General features: G+C 40.4%; 3 protein-coding genes across 4 annotated transcripts in view; all 3 read left to right on the top strand.

Moving 5' to 3' along the window:
- pard6gb (par-6 family cell polarity regulator gamma b) overlaps window positions 1–2,363 on the top strand; it is a 36,833-nt gene extending 34,470 nt beyond the window's left edge. The window contains exon 3 of the mRNA XM_073463604.1: window positions 736–2,363. Coding sequence (XP_073319705.1) covers window positions 736–1,811 — 1,076 coding nt within the window. The 3' untranslated portion in view covers window positions 1,812–2,363. The remainder of the gene's footprint in view (window positions 1–735) is intronic.
- A 2,524-nt stretch (window positions 2,364–4,887) lies between these two features.
- bloc1s4 (biogenesis of lysosomal organelles complex-1, subunit 4, cappuccino) lies at window positions 4,888–9,409 on the top strand. Its single transcript, XM_073463219.1, has 5 exons — window positions 4,888–5,280; window positions 7,242–7,313; window positions 7,399–7,500; window positions 8,297–8,431; window positions 8,656–9,409. Exons 1-5 carry the CDS (start codon window positions 4,954–4,956, stop codon window positions 8,752–8,754), a joined length of 735 nt encoding a protein of 244 aa, XP_073319320.1. The 5' UTR covers window positions 4,888–4,953; the 3' UTR covers window positions 8,755–9,409.
- A 1,095-nt stretch (window positions 9,410–10,504) lies between these two features.
- On the top strand, window positions 10,505–14,275 carry LOC140993706 (nuclear transport factor 2-like). Of its 2 annotated transcripts, none has more exons than XM_073463220.1 (5): window positions 10,505–10,591; window positions 12,207–12,327; window positions 12,530–12,601; window positions 12,777–12,875; window positions 13,961–14,275. In XM_073463220.1, exons 2-5 carry the CDS (start codon window positions 12,223–12,225, stop codon window positions 14,075–14,077), a joined length of 393 nt encoding a protein of 130 aa, XP_073319321.1. In that variant the 5' UTR covers window positions 10,505–10,591; window positions 12,207–12,222; the 3' UTR covers window positions 14,078–14,275. The 2 variants fall into 2 exon arrangements, with proteins under 2 accessions (XP_073319321.1, XP_073319323.1); XM_073463222.1 differs by having other exon boundaries at window positions 10,550–10,614.
- Window positions 14,276–14,386: the final 111 nt, after the last annotated feature.

The following is a 14,386-nucleotide window of genomic DNA, read 5'->3' as shown; positions in this document are numbered from 1 at the left end:
CCTCTGTCAGCACAGGCAGGAATGCTCTGCACACTCAGCATTTTATAAGAACATGCACACAGCAAGAGTCTCAGTATTAGACCTATGTGAATCCAGCTGACATGCTCCCATGTCGTTATTAATATATATACACACTGGCTTTATGCTTAACTCCGTCGTAGAGCAAACCAGCAAGCATTCAGGCCTCATTAATGGCTGCAGTAATAAGAACTGTGTTATGTCACAAAATCTGTATAAATGATTAGTGGGTCGTTCACAGGAAAAGTATTTTCAAGCACATCTGTGCACAGTTTGAACAAAGGTTTTTGGGTTTGTAAGGCAGGTGGTTTGATTTAAAGGCAAAGAATGCAGTGTTCATGTACAGGTTTTGTAGTTCCAGGATGGAAAACTTGTTTGTTTTAACTTTCCAAATCCTTCCCTCTCAATCTTGTTGTGCTTTAAAGTAGTTTAGTTTTCCTTTTTCCTTGTTCCCTTTTTACATATGGGGTACACATGGAAGAGAGAATGTTTTCAACCTGTGTTGCCTGCACGACAATTCTGCAGAAAGATAGTTGATTGTTGAGTGTCATTCCCAGGTCATCAAATACTGACGCTTTCACACAAAGCTTCATTATTTGAAGACCTATAAACTATCTTTCTACAGAATTACCCACTGCACCTTTTAACAATGATGAAACCGGAGCACTGAACATATAATTTCTAATACTTTGTTTCTGTCTCTTTCTATCTTTGCAGAAGAGGTCGACTATGCTAACTTCGGCACCAACACAATAACTCGTAGGAAGAAGGCGGTGGTGGCGCTGCGCAATAATGACGTCAACCGCAAGCGGCCACACATCCGCATTGGGATGCCCCAGGACTTCCGGCCTGTCTCCTCCATCATCGATGTGGACATCCTGCCCGAATCTCACCGCCGTGTCCGACTGTATCGCCACGGCTCGGACAAACCGCTGGGCTTTTACATCAGAGATGGAACCAGCGTGCGGGTAACGCCACATGGGCTCGAGAAGGTCCCAGGCATCTTCATATCTCGGCTGGTGCCCGGAGGGTTGGCGGAGAGCACCGGGCTGCTGGCGGTTAATGATGAGGTGCTGGAGGTGAATGGCATAGAAGTGACTGGGAAGTCCTTGGATCAGGTAACGGATATGATGATCGCCAACAGCCACAACCTGATCGTGACGGTTAAGCCAGTGAACCAGCGCAATAATGTGGTCCGCAGCAGCAGGATCTCTGGGAGCTCAGGCCAGTCGTCTGACAGCAGCGGGTCGACTGGTTACCCAAGTTTGTCAGTGGCCTCAGTGGGGGTGATGTCCTCTGGAGCACATGGGTACCAAGACGACCTGGAGAGCGATGAAGAGACCGATATCGTCATTGAGAGCAGCCTCAAACGACCGTCTCAGAGGTCCAACGCTTCCCTAGCGTCCAGTGTGTCTCGCACACACCAGCAGACGCCAACGACGGCTTCAGGCCCAGCGGCACCGCCAAGTCCTCCCACACGTCCTTTGTCGGTGGTCTCCACCGCCTCCTTCCACTCCCAGGTGAGCCTCAACGGAGGGTCCCATCACCACCACCAACACAGCAGCCTCAGCTACCAACTCCACAGAGACCTGAACCTCCAGCACAACCCGCACCAACAGTCCCAGCACCGCCATCACCACGTACAGCCTCCCCATCACAGCAGCAACCCAGCCCTCCGCCACAGCAACGGCAGCCTGCACAAAATCCTTAGCTCCATGAAAACGGACCCACGACACAGTCTTGCACTGCCCAGAGGAGGGGTGGAGGAAGATGGCACTGTCATTACCCTATAATACTTATAAACACACCCACACCCACACACACAGACAAACATCCCAACTGCTCAGAGACTAAAACTGGAACACCAGGCCGGATAAATATGAGCACGAGCGCGTTTTGTCGGATACTAATTTTGTAACTTCTGTTTGTTTTTACAAGATAATTGATAACAGGAAGTTACAAGCCAGGAAACAAGGAAAATGTATTGTAAATATTCCTGTATTTTTTAAGTCGTCTTTGTCTTACATCAAAAGATTTGTACGTATGTATGTAATAAGCATCAGAACAAACTGTTTTTGGCGAGTCCACTGTAACCTAGAGTTCTGAATGTGCCTACAGCCTAATATCTTTTGTTAGTGACCACTTTTATTAAGATCCTCTTCATTCTTATTACTGGGACCAACTTGGGGTTGCTTTTGGATGTTTTTAAAGAGTAAATCTATATTTCTTATATTCTGATAAAATGCTGTGTAGAGTATGATTTTTTTTTTAATAGTTCTTTTATGCCTTGATGATTGTGATCAAATCCTTGTATCTGTTCCAATAAATTATTCTAAGTCTCACAATTTTGCGAAGGAGAAAGGTGATGTTTGGTTCAGCAGTTACATTCATGATTGTGATTTAGAAGTCAATGACTCCTCAAGTGTAGACATTGTTTTGAAGCTGCTCTCATTTGAATAGCCACTATTATTGAACCTGTGAGGATGTGGATAATACTTCTATTTTGAAGATACAACAAGTTGCAGTGTTTAATATTTAAATTGGCAGCTATTTTCATCACTGATTAAATGGTTTGCGTAATCATTTTCTATTGAAAAAAGTCAAAATTCTCTGAATCCAGCTCCCTAAATGTGGATATTTTCTTGTTTCTTTCTTCTAGTATGAAAGTAAACTGAAAATATTTTAGATATTTAAGGGGGGAGTTTTTGGAAACGCTACTCGACAGTTTTCACCATTTTCTACTTGTTGATTAATTAAGAAAATAAAGAGTAGACTGATCGACTGTAAAAAAAAATAATTGTTAATTGAGTCAAACGGTTAAAAGTTAAGTTGTTCTACTGACAGACGAACATCTGTGTGATTCAATTTGTCTTTATTTAATCTCATTTTAAATCCTCAATTTCATCACTTAGTCGCTTAATTGTGTGGGCTGAAATCAACTATTATATCATTTATTTCACCAGAGAAAGGCTTTGTCTCCTAAACACACAGTAGATGCAGCTTTAGTAGAAAAAGAGTGTCCAAACGAAGACGGCGTATCATCCAGAGATATTTCCAGATCAGCTTGAATGTGGGTTTTGGGAGGAACAAGCAACACAAAACATCCAGCTATGGTTTCAGCATATCGGAGCCAAAAGTCAGAAGCTCTTCAATGACTCCGTCAACAAAGCAAGTAATCACAGCAGAGGCTGACATCCTACTTTCTTCCCCAACAGCCGCATCTGTAGACGAGGAATGCATATCCACAAAGCACTTCATAAGGGGCGTGAGATTACTGGTAGTGTTATTACAGTTCTGCAGCAACAGTAAAACCGTGATGATGTTGACAACCTCAGCACCTACAGCAAACTGGGAGAAACCACACTGTTTACTGATAATATGACTTTTCAAAGATGATGAACAATTAAGAGCATTTTTGATTGTCACTTTCACCTCACTCCAGGCGTGTAAATCTGCAGCTCAACGCAACAAGTCCATGCCTGTTGGAGGCAGCTGTCAGGCTGAAGGGAAGTGGGTAGGACGCATCACAAAATAATTTGCTGCAGACATCACGGAGGGAAGATGGACTAACTGAAGGTTGAATTCCTTTTTCCAGATATAACCAGTCTTTATCATCCTCTGGCTGTGCGCCACAGCTGATAGATTCAACACAGACTTGTGGCAGGAATGCAGCTGTGTTCTGGGTCAGGAGGCCCTTTAGCAGCAGCTTTCACCTCTTTGCTAATGAATGTTTGTCTGTTGTGTTTACTCAAGATGCTCAAACAGCTAATAGATCACTGACCCCACATCTAGTCTGTTTTGGCTGGAGTCTGCACCATTGATCAGCAGATTTGACCCAAACCTCTAGATGTTACACAATCAGTCATTGCTAGCAGGGCATTAAAGACTAATTTTCAATCCTATTCAACCTACATATAAATTATTGAGTTAATATCAGCGGAGGATGTGCACATGCTTTAGATCCTTGTTGTTCAAATAGTTTTAGCACTTATGTGTGACAGATGCTGAGCTGGCAATTTTGAGATTCAAGTGTAGACTGATTAAAGCTTACAAAGTCTGAAAAAGATAATAATATTCAAGTAAAATAAATAAATGAAATTCAAATGTTTATGTGCAAAAAACAATTGTGTTTCTAAATGCATATTTTATACTGAAGGAACTTAATCGCTACATCTTCACTCCAAATAAACTGATCTGGTCTGAGATGCAGAAGGTTACCTTGTTGTTTTTTTTAAAGGTGTGATGAACTTTTTTAAACAATGCCACAGTTAATGCCTCTGCTGCATCAGACTTCTGCAGACCACTGCGGTCCATTGTCATGCAGTAACTCTGGTTGCCATCTGCTGGCTGCCATTGCAATGACATGGTATCTCATGAAAGGTACAATGCAGATTGCAAAATACTGACATGTGCATTTTGTAATTTATAGGACAAAATGATTTTCAACAGTCATCACTGATGTTTGGTTTTTGTAATTTTAAATATGACATGACTTTTTTTATAAACTATCAGACACATCACCATAATGTTGTGCCTTTCTTGTTCAAAAGTAATTTGTTTTCTGATTATTAGTTTGATCTCTTTTGACACCCTTTTACCAACTATTAACCTGTCCACCCGTTTATTACAACTTCACTTCAAGCCCATTTTTCATCAAACATCCTAATTAAAGATTAATATCACAGTGTTTGTGATTATCTCTCTGTCTTTGACTTGCTTTAGAGTTTGGAAATGTTTTATGTTTAGTTGCTTCGATCATACATGTACTCGACATTCAAAGCACAGTAAAGTGGACTAGAAAGTGAAAGGGTTTTCAACTTTCATTGCACGCTGCGCTTTTTTTTGACCCTCATGAGCCACCATCGGCTGCACAACACACGTGATCCGGTCAGTTGACAGGGCAAAACACGGCAGTAGCTCAGAAAGACAGGAGACATGGACCATCACCGAGTGGACAGGGTGGGCCTGCTGTCTCCCTTGGAGGAGTCCAGCGCTGAGATAAGCAGAGACAGCGGCATTGTTTCCCAAAGTGCGAGCAGCCTGTCCATGGTGAGCGAGATCCTCAGCAGCGGGACCGTGTCGCAGAGCCCCAGCTTTGGCGCAGCAGCTAATGTTATCTCTCAGAGCCCGAGTCTCAACGATGCAGCAGCAGCAGCAGAGCCCGGGACAGCCGTCCAGAACCTCTCAGAGCAGGACGAAGAGGACCTGAGACACACCGCCCTCAGCTACTCCTCCTACATCAGGGCGACAGCTGGAGAAGAGGTTTGTGTTCACGAAGTCATGTGGAGCACCGCACGTACTAGCTAGCTAAGTGAACGCTAGCGTGTTTACGAAGTCGCTGTAGCGTAGTACACACTGCAACATACACAAGTAATAGTACGGTTCAAGTAACGAGCACTGCAGTCTTTCTCGGCAAAAAAAAGTGGTTGCTAGGCGACACTGAGCTGGTGACGTGACTGGTTAGCCGCCACTGGTTCGAGCTGTGACGGCATCTGTGCCAGAAGTCACTGTTTTACAAGAAGTGTCAAAGTCTTGACTATAAAGTGACTAGTGTACACTTTACACTTTGTAGTACTTTACACGTTGTAAAACTTATAATGAGAAAACTAAATAAATGGTAAATCTGTAGTGAGTTCAACTTTAGTTAATAGCTATTTCACTGTTAACAAGCAATGAAATGCTTTTAAACCATTATAGTTGTGAATGGTGCTTACAATACTTTGTAAATGGTTAGTAAATACTGAGTAGTCCCCTATAAACATCTTTATAAACCTTTACAATTGCTTGATAAATGGTTTATAAAGCGTTAAATTGTTTGTTAACAGTGAAATAACTATAACCTAAAGTTTAATTGACCATAATGATTATAAAGATTATAAAGTGTTACCTGACAATAATGCTTAGAATAACTTAATGTCACAGGATTAAAGGTGCACTATGTAGTTTTGGGGAAGAAATGTGAATCAGAAGAGAAAGCCCTTCATTGACTGATTTGTTTTTTTTATGTCTAAACAAACTAAATAAACAACGTGTCTTTGTTCATGACTGAATAAACAAACCGACCTCAAAGGACAACACAATTTCGTACTGTTTTAATTAGTTTATATGTGGTGGACCCTGCCACATTTCTAGCTTCAAAGGGTGTTCTGGGGACCTTATTTTCCTCTGACAACAGCTTGTTTATTCAGTTATGGAAAACATAAATATTTCTGAGTTTGTATTGTTACCTAATTAATATCGTAAATACTAAAATTCTGAGTTTGAATTTCTTCTCCAAAACTACAGTGCCCCTTTTTAAAAAGGAAAAACAATACACATCAATAAAACAAAGATCTCTTAACTGTACAACAGTCATGCATTCATACCCATAGTGTTCAGCTTACATTCTTACTTAAGTTTACTGTAATTGGTTGACCACATTAATTGCATGTGGCATAAATGTGCCCTTGTAGATCTTTTTCTTACGTTTGAGTCTTAAGTACTTCACCAAATTTAACGTCATTTTAAAGTTTTAAGCACCATAACAGTAACTCTCATAAATTCACAAAACTAATACACAGTTTTCCAGGAAGTTCAGTTTATTATTCATGAGGAATACCACAATTGTATATTGCCTTCTGTGGCTCAGGAGGGATATGATCTGGTAGAATTCATGCATAGACTGTATAATATAATGCTCAAGTAAGGTCTTGTGACTTTGGTATTAAAATCAAGATAGTCATTCATGCCTCAAGACTGACTGAATCCAAGTCATGTGACAAGACTCCACAACTCTTGTCTTCTGCTTCCTAACTGTACACCCGACAGTCAAATATTTCAAATTTAGATATACTGTCACAGACACCAACAAGATTTTTTCAGCTTAGGGTGATTATTGTCTTATTTTGTAGAAACTGACTTAATTTCATAAGCTTTACTCATGATGGCTGACTGACCAGATTGCTGTCACTCCTCCACCAATTTATAAAGAGGCTGAGCTAGCTAGCTGGCCCTGTAGGAAGACAAAGGCCCCTGTGTTTTGGCCCTGTGATTCAGACTGACCCCTTTTTCAAACAGTTTATTGAATTCCAGTTGTAACGAGTGTGACTTGATTTGACGTGCACAGAAACGCATAAGTCCTAAGCTGGCTCCGTTCATTTGATGCAGCTTTGGTGTGTACATAATTAATATGTGTGTGTGTGTAATGTTTTAACAGCCTTTCCTTTTAATGATTTCTCCTGTAGATCCTGTGTTTGGAGAAGAGCTTAGAAGAGATGCTGACAAGAGTAGATGAGTTTGTTGGAATGCTGGATATGGTACGCTAAGTTACACATTAAAGTATGTCATTTTTATTGAATTACATGCATATTTGTCTCACATCCTTTTGTGTTTTTCCTCCAGATCCGTAATGATACCTCCCAGATAGTGAATGAAAACCTACCTCAAATCCAGCAGAAGTCTGATGAAATGAGACAGATATACAGAAGAATTGATAAGTTAGAGGTAAATGATCATTTTAACTTTGCAAGGTTGAAGGGGTTACTACCACGTTATACAAAATATTTTGTTTTGTTAGCTTGGTGTTTTTGTTTTGTTTCTTGATCCAGTAAATGGCATTTTGTCTCCAAAGCAAATTCAGGGATTCTAAAATGAATATAATATGAAACCTATGTTTTACCCTGATGTAGTCAGGACGTGTGTGCAGATGTCCTCCTCACAAGAGGAAAATCTCAGAGAGATATGACAAATAAGGTCATCTTTATTAGCTGACCATTTCAATTTCTAACAGGGGAAGTGAACACTGGTTAAGGTGTGCAGTATGTTCCTGTTTTCAAGTCCGAATAGTTTTCACACCCACTGAGTCACTGATGATGATGCAACCCAAAACATAAAAATAAGAAGTGAGGAAAGTTTTGTCTTTCATATGGAGTTTGTCTTGTCCATTAAAGGGGGAGGCTGTAGCTCAGTGGGTAGAGCAGGTGACTAGCGATCAGAAGGTCACTGGTTCGAATTCCAGCTCCCCTGGGCAGAACCGAGCCACACGTTGAAGAATCCTTGAGCAAGATACTAAATGCCAAAATTGCTCCTGATGTGCAGATGGCACCTTGTCAGAAAGGGCCCTGCGATGAGCTGGCGACTCGTCCAGGGGTGTAGGACAGATTGGCTCCAGTAACCCCCACAAGCCCGTGACTGGAATGTGCCAGTGTGAACGATTTCTTCTCCTGTATTTTTCTCAAATAATGTTGGAAAGAATCTCATTATAAGCAGCTTTTTCTGGTAATATTCTTTGTGTCTGCAGGCCTTTGTAAAGATGGTTGGAGCCAATGTCAACGCGATGGATGAGCAGGTCACACAGGCAGAGGGAGAACTAGGAACACTACCCGGTGCTTTCAAGAAGATCCTCCGCACAATGAGTGTCCCAGGCTTCTTAAATGTGAGAGCTCCATCATACATTTGTTAAATTTTAGTTGTACATTGTCAGTGTGATTGCTCAGTAACTATGAATTGTCATCAACAATCATGAAATAACAAGAGAAGTATGCTGCGAAACCGCTTGAGTTGAACAGAAACCTCTTTCTGATGAACATTTAAAATCCTGCACAACAGTTGTTGTTGCTATTGGATATAAGAATTCATTTTGTATCCCTTCACTCACAGAAACCCGCCAGCCCAAGAAGACCAGCACCACGACAGCGCCAAGATATCCCCAGCGTGTTCCGGACAGATGATTATTTCACATCACAGCCAGAGCAGTGACACACAAGAACATTAAACACATAACTTGGTTCTAACCTCAGAGGCCTGTTGGGTGAAACTGTAGAGACAACTTTTACTGCCATCCATTGCAGGAGGATCTATTGGTGCGGTGGCCTCAACAAAGCAATAGTAGCCTTTTCTGAACAAGTCACTGGAAGTCAAGTGCGCAAAGACTTTCTGCGTTTTTGAGTGTCGTTTTCATGGCAGCAACAAGCACTGAACTGTGTAGCAAAATGATTTTAAAAGTGCCTAAATGGGTCTTATTTCTGCCAGTCTTGTTTTCACTATTTGTGAAGAAAAACAATGTCAGATCTCTGTTGCCAATAGGACACTCTAAAGAAGGTACAATTGGAGGAGGTGTAAAGATCTTAAGATGTACTACATGATGAATTAACCCAGCTTTTTTATAAATTACATTCCTGTTAATGGTGTTTGTAAAGACCTGCACGCTGTTATGAGTTAATCTGTATTTCTAATGTCTTATCACGTTCCCCAAGCAATATCGATCTCATCCAGTTAAGCATTTAATGTCTTCCATTTCAAAATACTCACTTTACTGCTAGTCTGACATTACTGGCTATGGATGACAGTTGCCTCATTGATATGGGGCTCCATCTTTGATGGCACCTTTTCAATAAAAGCACACTATAGATGATTTGTGTTAGTTTCTCGAGTCAGACTGTGTGATGAATCAAAGTTTGGGCCGGCTGCGACTGAGTGTTGAAACAATAACCAGAAGAACCTCAGGGTAGAGATGTGATGTGGCCCTTGCCTTTCCAACAAGGTTCAATCATAAAATCATCCCAGCTATGAGTCATTATTTGCCAACATAGTTAGAAATAAAGGTGTTTTTTTTACAGATTTTTCTTTTATGTTTTAAAGTAATCATTTTTTGAGACAATTTATTTGTTGCATGTCCCGTTGCTGTTTGTTTCCCTCAGGGCTGGCCCCTGACATGAACACTCGATCACAGGAAGCACAGCCACACGATCATTGTACTTCCTGTGTTATTCGCTCCTCACGCTCTGTACGATGTTAAATTGACTTGGTCACTTCAAGAACTGAGTGTACAGCAATGGTAACACAGCAGCATTGAGGACAACGTTGCGTCACCGTTTTGTTTTTATGGAGCTGCGCCATTCTGTTGAGTCTGCTGGTTAGTGCGCTGTTCCATCTCCATTCATAAATACTTGTAGTTAACAAAGTTTTTAATAATTTATGTTTAATGCCTGACGTATAAAATGTTCACACTGCCCCACATGGTTTCAGGCTAACCATTTGCTTTCAGTTATTACAGTTTAATTGTATTTTCGTAGATCACATTTGGAAATATTGGATCTATCTGGATAATAAATAGGCCTGGAAGACACATATAACATACCTGTGTAATGTCTATGTTTAAAAAATAATAATAATCCTCATGTATTATCTTTTCATAGGCATCATTTGTTGTTAGCCTTATTCACTGGTCTATCTCTATTCCCTCAATCTTGGCCATAGCTTCAGTTTATCTCGGTTAATAATAGCATGAGGCCTATCACTGCTCCTCTTGATAGGGTTAGGCATCCTTCCCTGCATTCTGTTTACACATCACACCTCCTTTGCAGGTATTGAGATCCAACCATCCATGTTGGTCAGTGCTGGTCCTGTTGGGGAAGCAGCGCTCCTGACAGGCTGAACTCAGGGCCACTGATACTCTGACCGAACTGATGGCCTTCATTGGTCAGTTTGCGAGCGACGTCACAGTTTTCTCATGACTCGGAGGAAGCGGGAACCCTATTCAGCCTCGAGCTGACTGGATCCGTCTCCACGCTGGTTTAGCTCTCTGATTGAAAAAGTAAGCTCAAACTTACAGACACGGTAAAGTACTGTTTTTAAGCTTGGTGCTTCTCAACAACAACGTACCCAAACTGTAGTGACACGGTTTTGTCGCGACGACTAAAACGGCAGTCAACGTTTAACGGAGCGTTTCCGGGGAACGCCAGTGAAGCGGTGCGCTAATGCTAACCGCTAGCCTTAAGTTCGGTTCGTTTTAGTTGATGGCGGTGGGTCCCGCTGTTGAACAGTGCACACGGGGTGGTTTGCCATTCAATGCTGGCTGTAGTGTCCAAGCCGACCTCCACAAGTCCCGTTCTAGCTCGGATGTGACTTCTGCTGGACCTGAAATTGTGTTTATTCTCCGCCGAGCTTCGTGACTTTTGGCTAACGTTAAGTTACAAATCGAGATGTCCTGTCAAGTCATTGTGCGACTAGCTAGTTTCATAAAAACGAATTAAGCGATATAAATTTTAATTCGTGTTGTTGTCATTGGAGTAATCTCACTTATCGTTACAATCAACAGCAGAAATGCACTACTACTTCCCTTTAACATAGCTGTTTATTCATATTCACACTATGTTATATCCCAGAACAGGAGAGAAAGCTAACAAAATATAGTAACTACAATAGTTAAGCTAACTTTTTGTTCACGATGTGGGTGGTCTGGTCGTGGGACAGCCTTCATGGAGCACCTACCATCAAACCTCTCATAGTTTGGGGACGGTTATTCCATGTTTTTATAATGCCTGTATGAAAATGCATCTGGAATAATCTGAGACTTTGTGAAGACCGTGAAGCTTGACAAAAGGATGCAGTCATATTGATTTGTAATGGTCTCATATTTTAATCTTTCAACACTCGACATTTTCTGTCTTGTAATTATTAACTTGTAGTGTGCTAAATGAAGGGTCACAATGCAACATGAGGGTGGAGTTAACCTGCAGCAGAATAGACATGTAAGAAGCAGTAGTAGGAATTAAGATATTGTTTTTTGCAGCTTCATTTACAGAAATTCATGTGTTTTTTTTTTATGGATTATATTAAAATGGACCAAGACTTTAAGTCTGAGCTTTTAATTATTATCAGAGAAGTTGTTATGATTGTGTAAGTAGTAGAAAAATTGGTGTTTTAAAGTACACGCTTTTCTTTTCAGTAGCTTTTTACTTGATGCAAGTGTTGCCTTCCTTCCCTTGATCCATATTAGGGCTGAACGATATGGTAAAAAATCACGTTGTGACTCTTTTGACAGATATTTCTATATATGAGAATTATCATTTTAGCATCACAATTTTCGTTTTCACTGAAAAAAATATGACAATGGGACATTTGTTGAGGTTTGTAACAAACAAACATGTTTTCTCACATCTGGAGAACAAGTTTTGTAGGCCAGGACATCTCTGCAGTACTCCAGTACTTCATAATAATGCTGTTTGTCACACATTTGACCTTTTATCAAAAAATGGCAACTTTTTTGCACTTAGCCATATTGCAATTTTGATTATATTGCAATTCATTGTGTGTCCCTAATCCATGTCTAGTATTTATTTCATACCATCATTCCTGAGTTACTTTAACGTATGTGGTGTTTATAAAGTGTGTCTGACTGCTAATGATGAGACTATTCTCTCTCACAGATCTAAAGCTTAACACATGGCTTGCAACAAAGAAATATGGCAAAACATTGGAGAGGGCTTTGTCCAAGAATATTACAGCCGGTTTGACAATACCAACAGGATGGAACTGGGTAACCTATATGTAAGTTATTTTCAGTCCATTTAATTATTGCTATTTAGATAACGTCAAAATGTGAAACATCAACATTTGATGTCAGCGCTGATGAACCAGATTCCATCACACTTGACATTCACAGCTGAAGTTACTGTTGAGAATGCTATGATTCAAAGATGAAAGAAATTATTGTGTGCATGCATTTGATGTGAACCTTTTTTTCACTTAGTCTCCTGAAGCCTGTTTGACATGGGAAGGATCACCTTATCAAGGGAGGGAAGCCATTGCTAGCAAATTAGCAGTAAGTATTGGTTTGTATTAATCACACCCCACAAAACATCATTAACAGGCAATTGGTAAATAAGGAAAAGAAGGAGCAGAGCCAATCACTTGAGGCTTGCAGTCCAAAGCTCTTTTTGTGTGTTTGTGTGTGGATATTCCATTAATACTATTGTTTCCAATCCATTTCCATCCAGAGCTTGCCTTTCAAGACTATTAAGCACATTATCACAGAACAAGACTTCCAACCCACGATAGACGGCTGTATCCTCATCATGGTGTTTGGGCAGTTAAAGGTAAGCTGGTACATTGTTGTTAATAACTATGGGTCTGCACCTGGGGCCTGTATCATCAAGATAATTCAACTTTGGTTATCTTAAGACTGCAGGCAATATTATTATTATTATTATTATTTGGTAGTGATCAGATCAGATTTTTGTGTCCAGACATGGATACGATGTAGGTCAGTCACTGAGTTTGTTGGCGACACAACTGGCTGGCATGAGAAACAAAAATCCATCATCTTGCCCTCCAAACAATCACGCTGTCAAGTTGCGAAGCAGACAGTTATTTCAGTGTGACTGTCCTCAGTTCTCTGTGTTGTCTTATTTGAGCAGCCAGAGCTTCTACACTGAGACTCATTCTTATAAATCTGAATTTGAATCTCACTTCAAACCACCTCCAGATGTGGTTAGGATCCAATTAGCAAAATTTCAAGTTTTTTTGCAGTCTAGAATTCCTAAAATTGATATTGATATAATCTGGATATGCCAAAAGACGGATTTGGGCTGGCAGTCTGAACAAGGTTCTGGTCTGGGTCCCCTGACTCCACTGAGCCTAATATTGACCATCGTGGATAACTTTTATCAGGAAACTGAGTCTGTAAACTCTGTGTTATCAGCGAAAAAGGCAGAATAGTTATAAGCAACATCATCAGAACCATGAATTAAGTACTTAATATTAAATCAGATGAAATCCAGCTAAAGCTATAGCTGAAAGTGATATTCAGGAAGGTGAAATGTATACAGTTGGGTTTACAGAATGGAATAAGATGCTGTCGAAACACCAGCTATAATTTTAAGCAAGACTTTGTCTGATGGTTAACAAACTTGTTATGAAAATGTAATTCTCTTTAAACAACTTAAAGTACTGTAAGGCGATTTCTGCTGCCAGAGCAGAGAGAAGAGCAAGGAGAAAGAAAAGACATTAATGCCTGATCTGTTGGACCGAGATGTTGCATTTACACACATGGGGGCTGATTAGCAGAATGTTGATTATTTCACTCATAAAAGACAGCTGAGGGTATTTATTATTATTGGTAAAAGTTGAACTCTGGGTTGTCATTATTGTGCTTACAAAACTTTTTTTTTTTCTGTAACAGGTAGATGATGATCCACCAATGGCCTTTCATCAAGTGTTTATGCTGAAGAGCCAAAACTGCGCATGGGCCTGCACAAATGACGTGTTCCGGTTGGGGATCCACAACATACCAGTGTAGCCAGTTTGGATTTGTTGGCTCACACACATCAACATCCAGCTCTGACTCTGGTCAAACTATGGTCATGCTGTCATTGAAAACACATGGAATTATATGCAAAGTTCAACCTCCATGTTTACAATACATCTATAAGCATACCTTTTGTATCAAAGATATCAAATTACATTGCTGTTCATTAAAAGAATTTATCACACTGAACCACTACTTTTGTTTCCCTTCTTTGCCAAATAGCTGTATGTAGTTTACTCATTTCTTCCCCTATGACAGAAGGTAGTAGTAAAATGACTCATTAGTAGTAATAGTGAGTGT

This window comes from Pagrus major, chromosome 3 (assembly GCF_040436345.1).
Source record: "Pagrus major chromosome 3, Pma_NU_1.0".
Lineage (NCBI taxonomy): Eukaryota > Metazoa > Chordata > Actinopteri > Spariformes > Sparidae > Pagrus > Pagrus major.
Note: the sequence above shows the minus strand (reverse complement) of the source record. Positions and strands in the feature narration are given on the sequence as shown.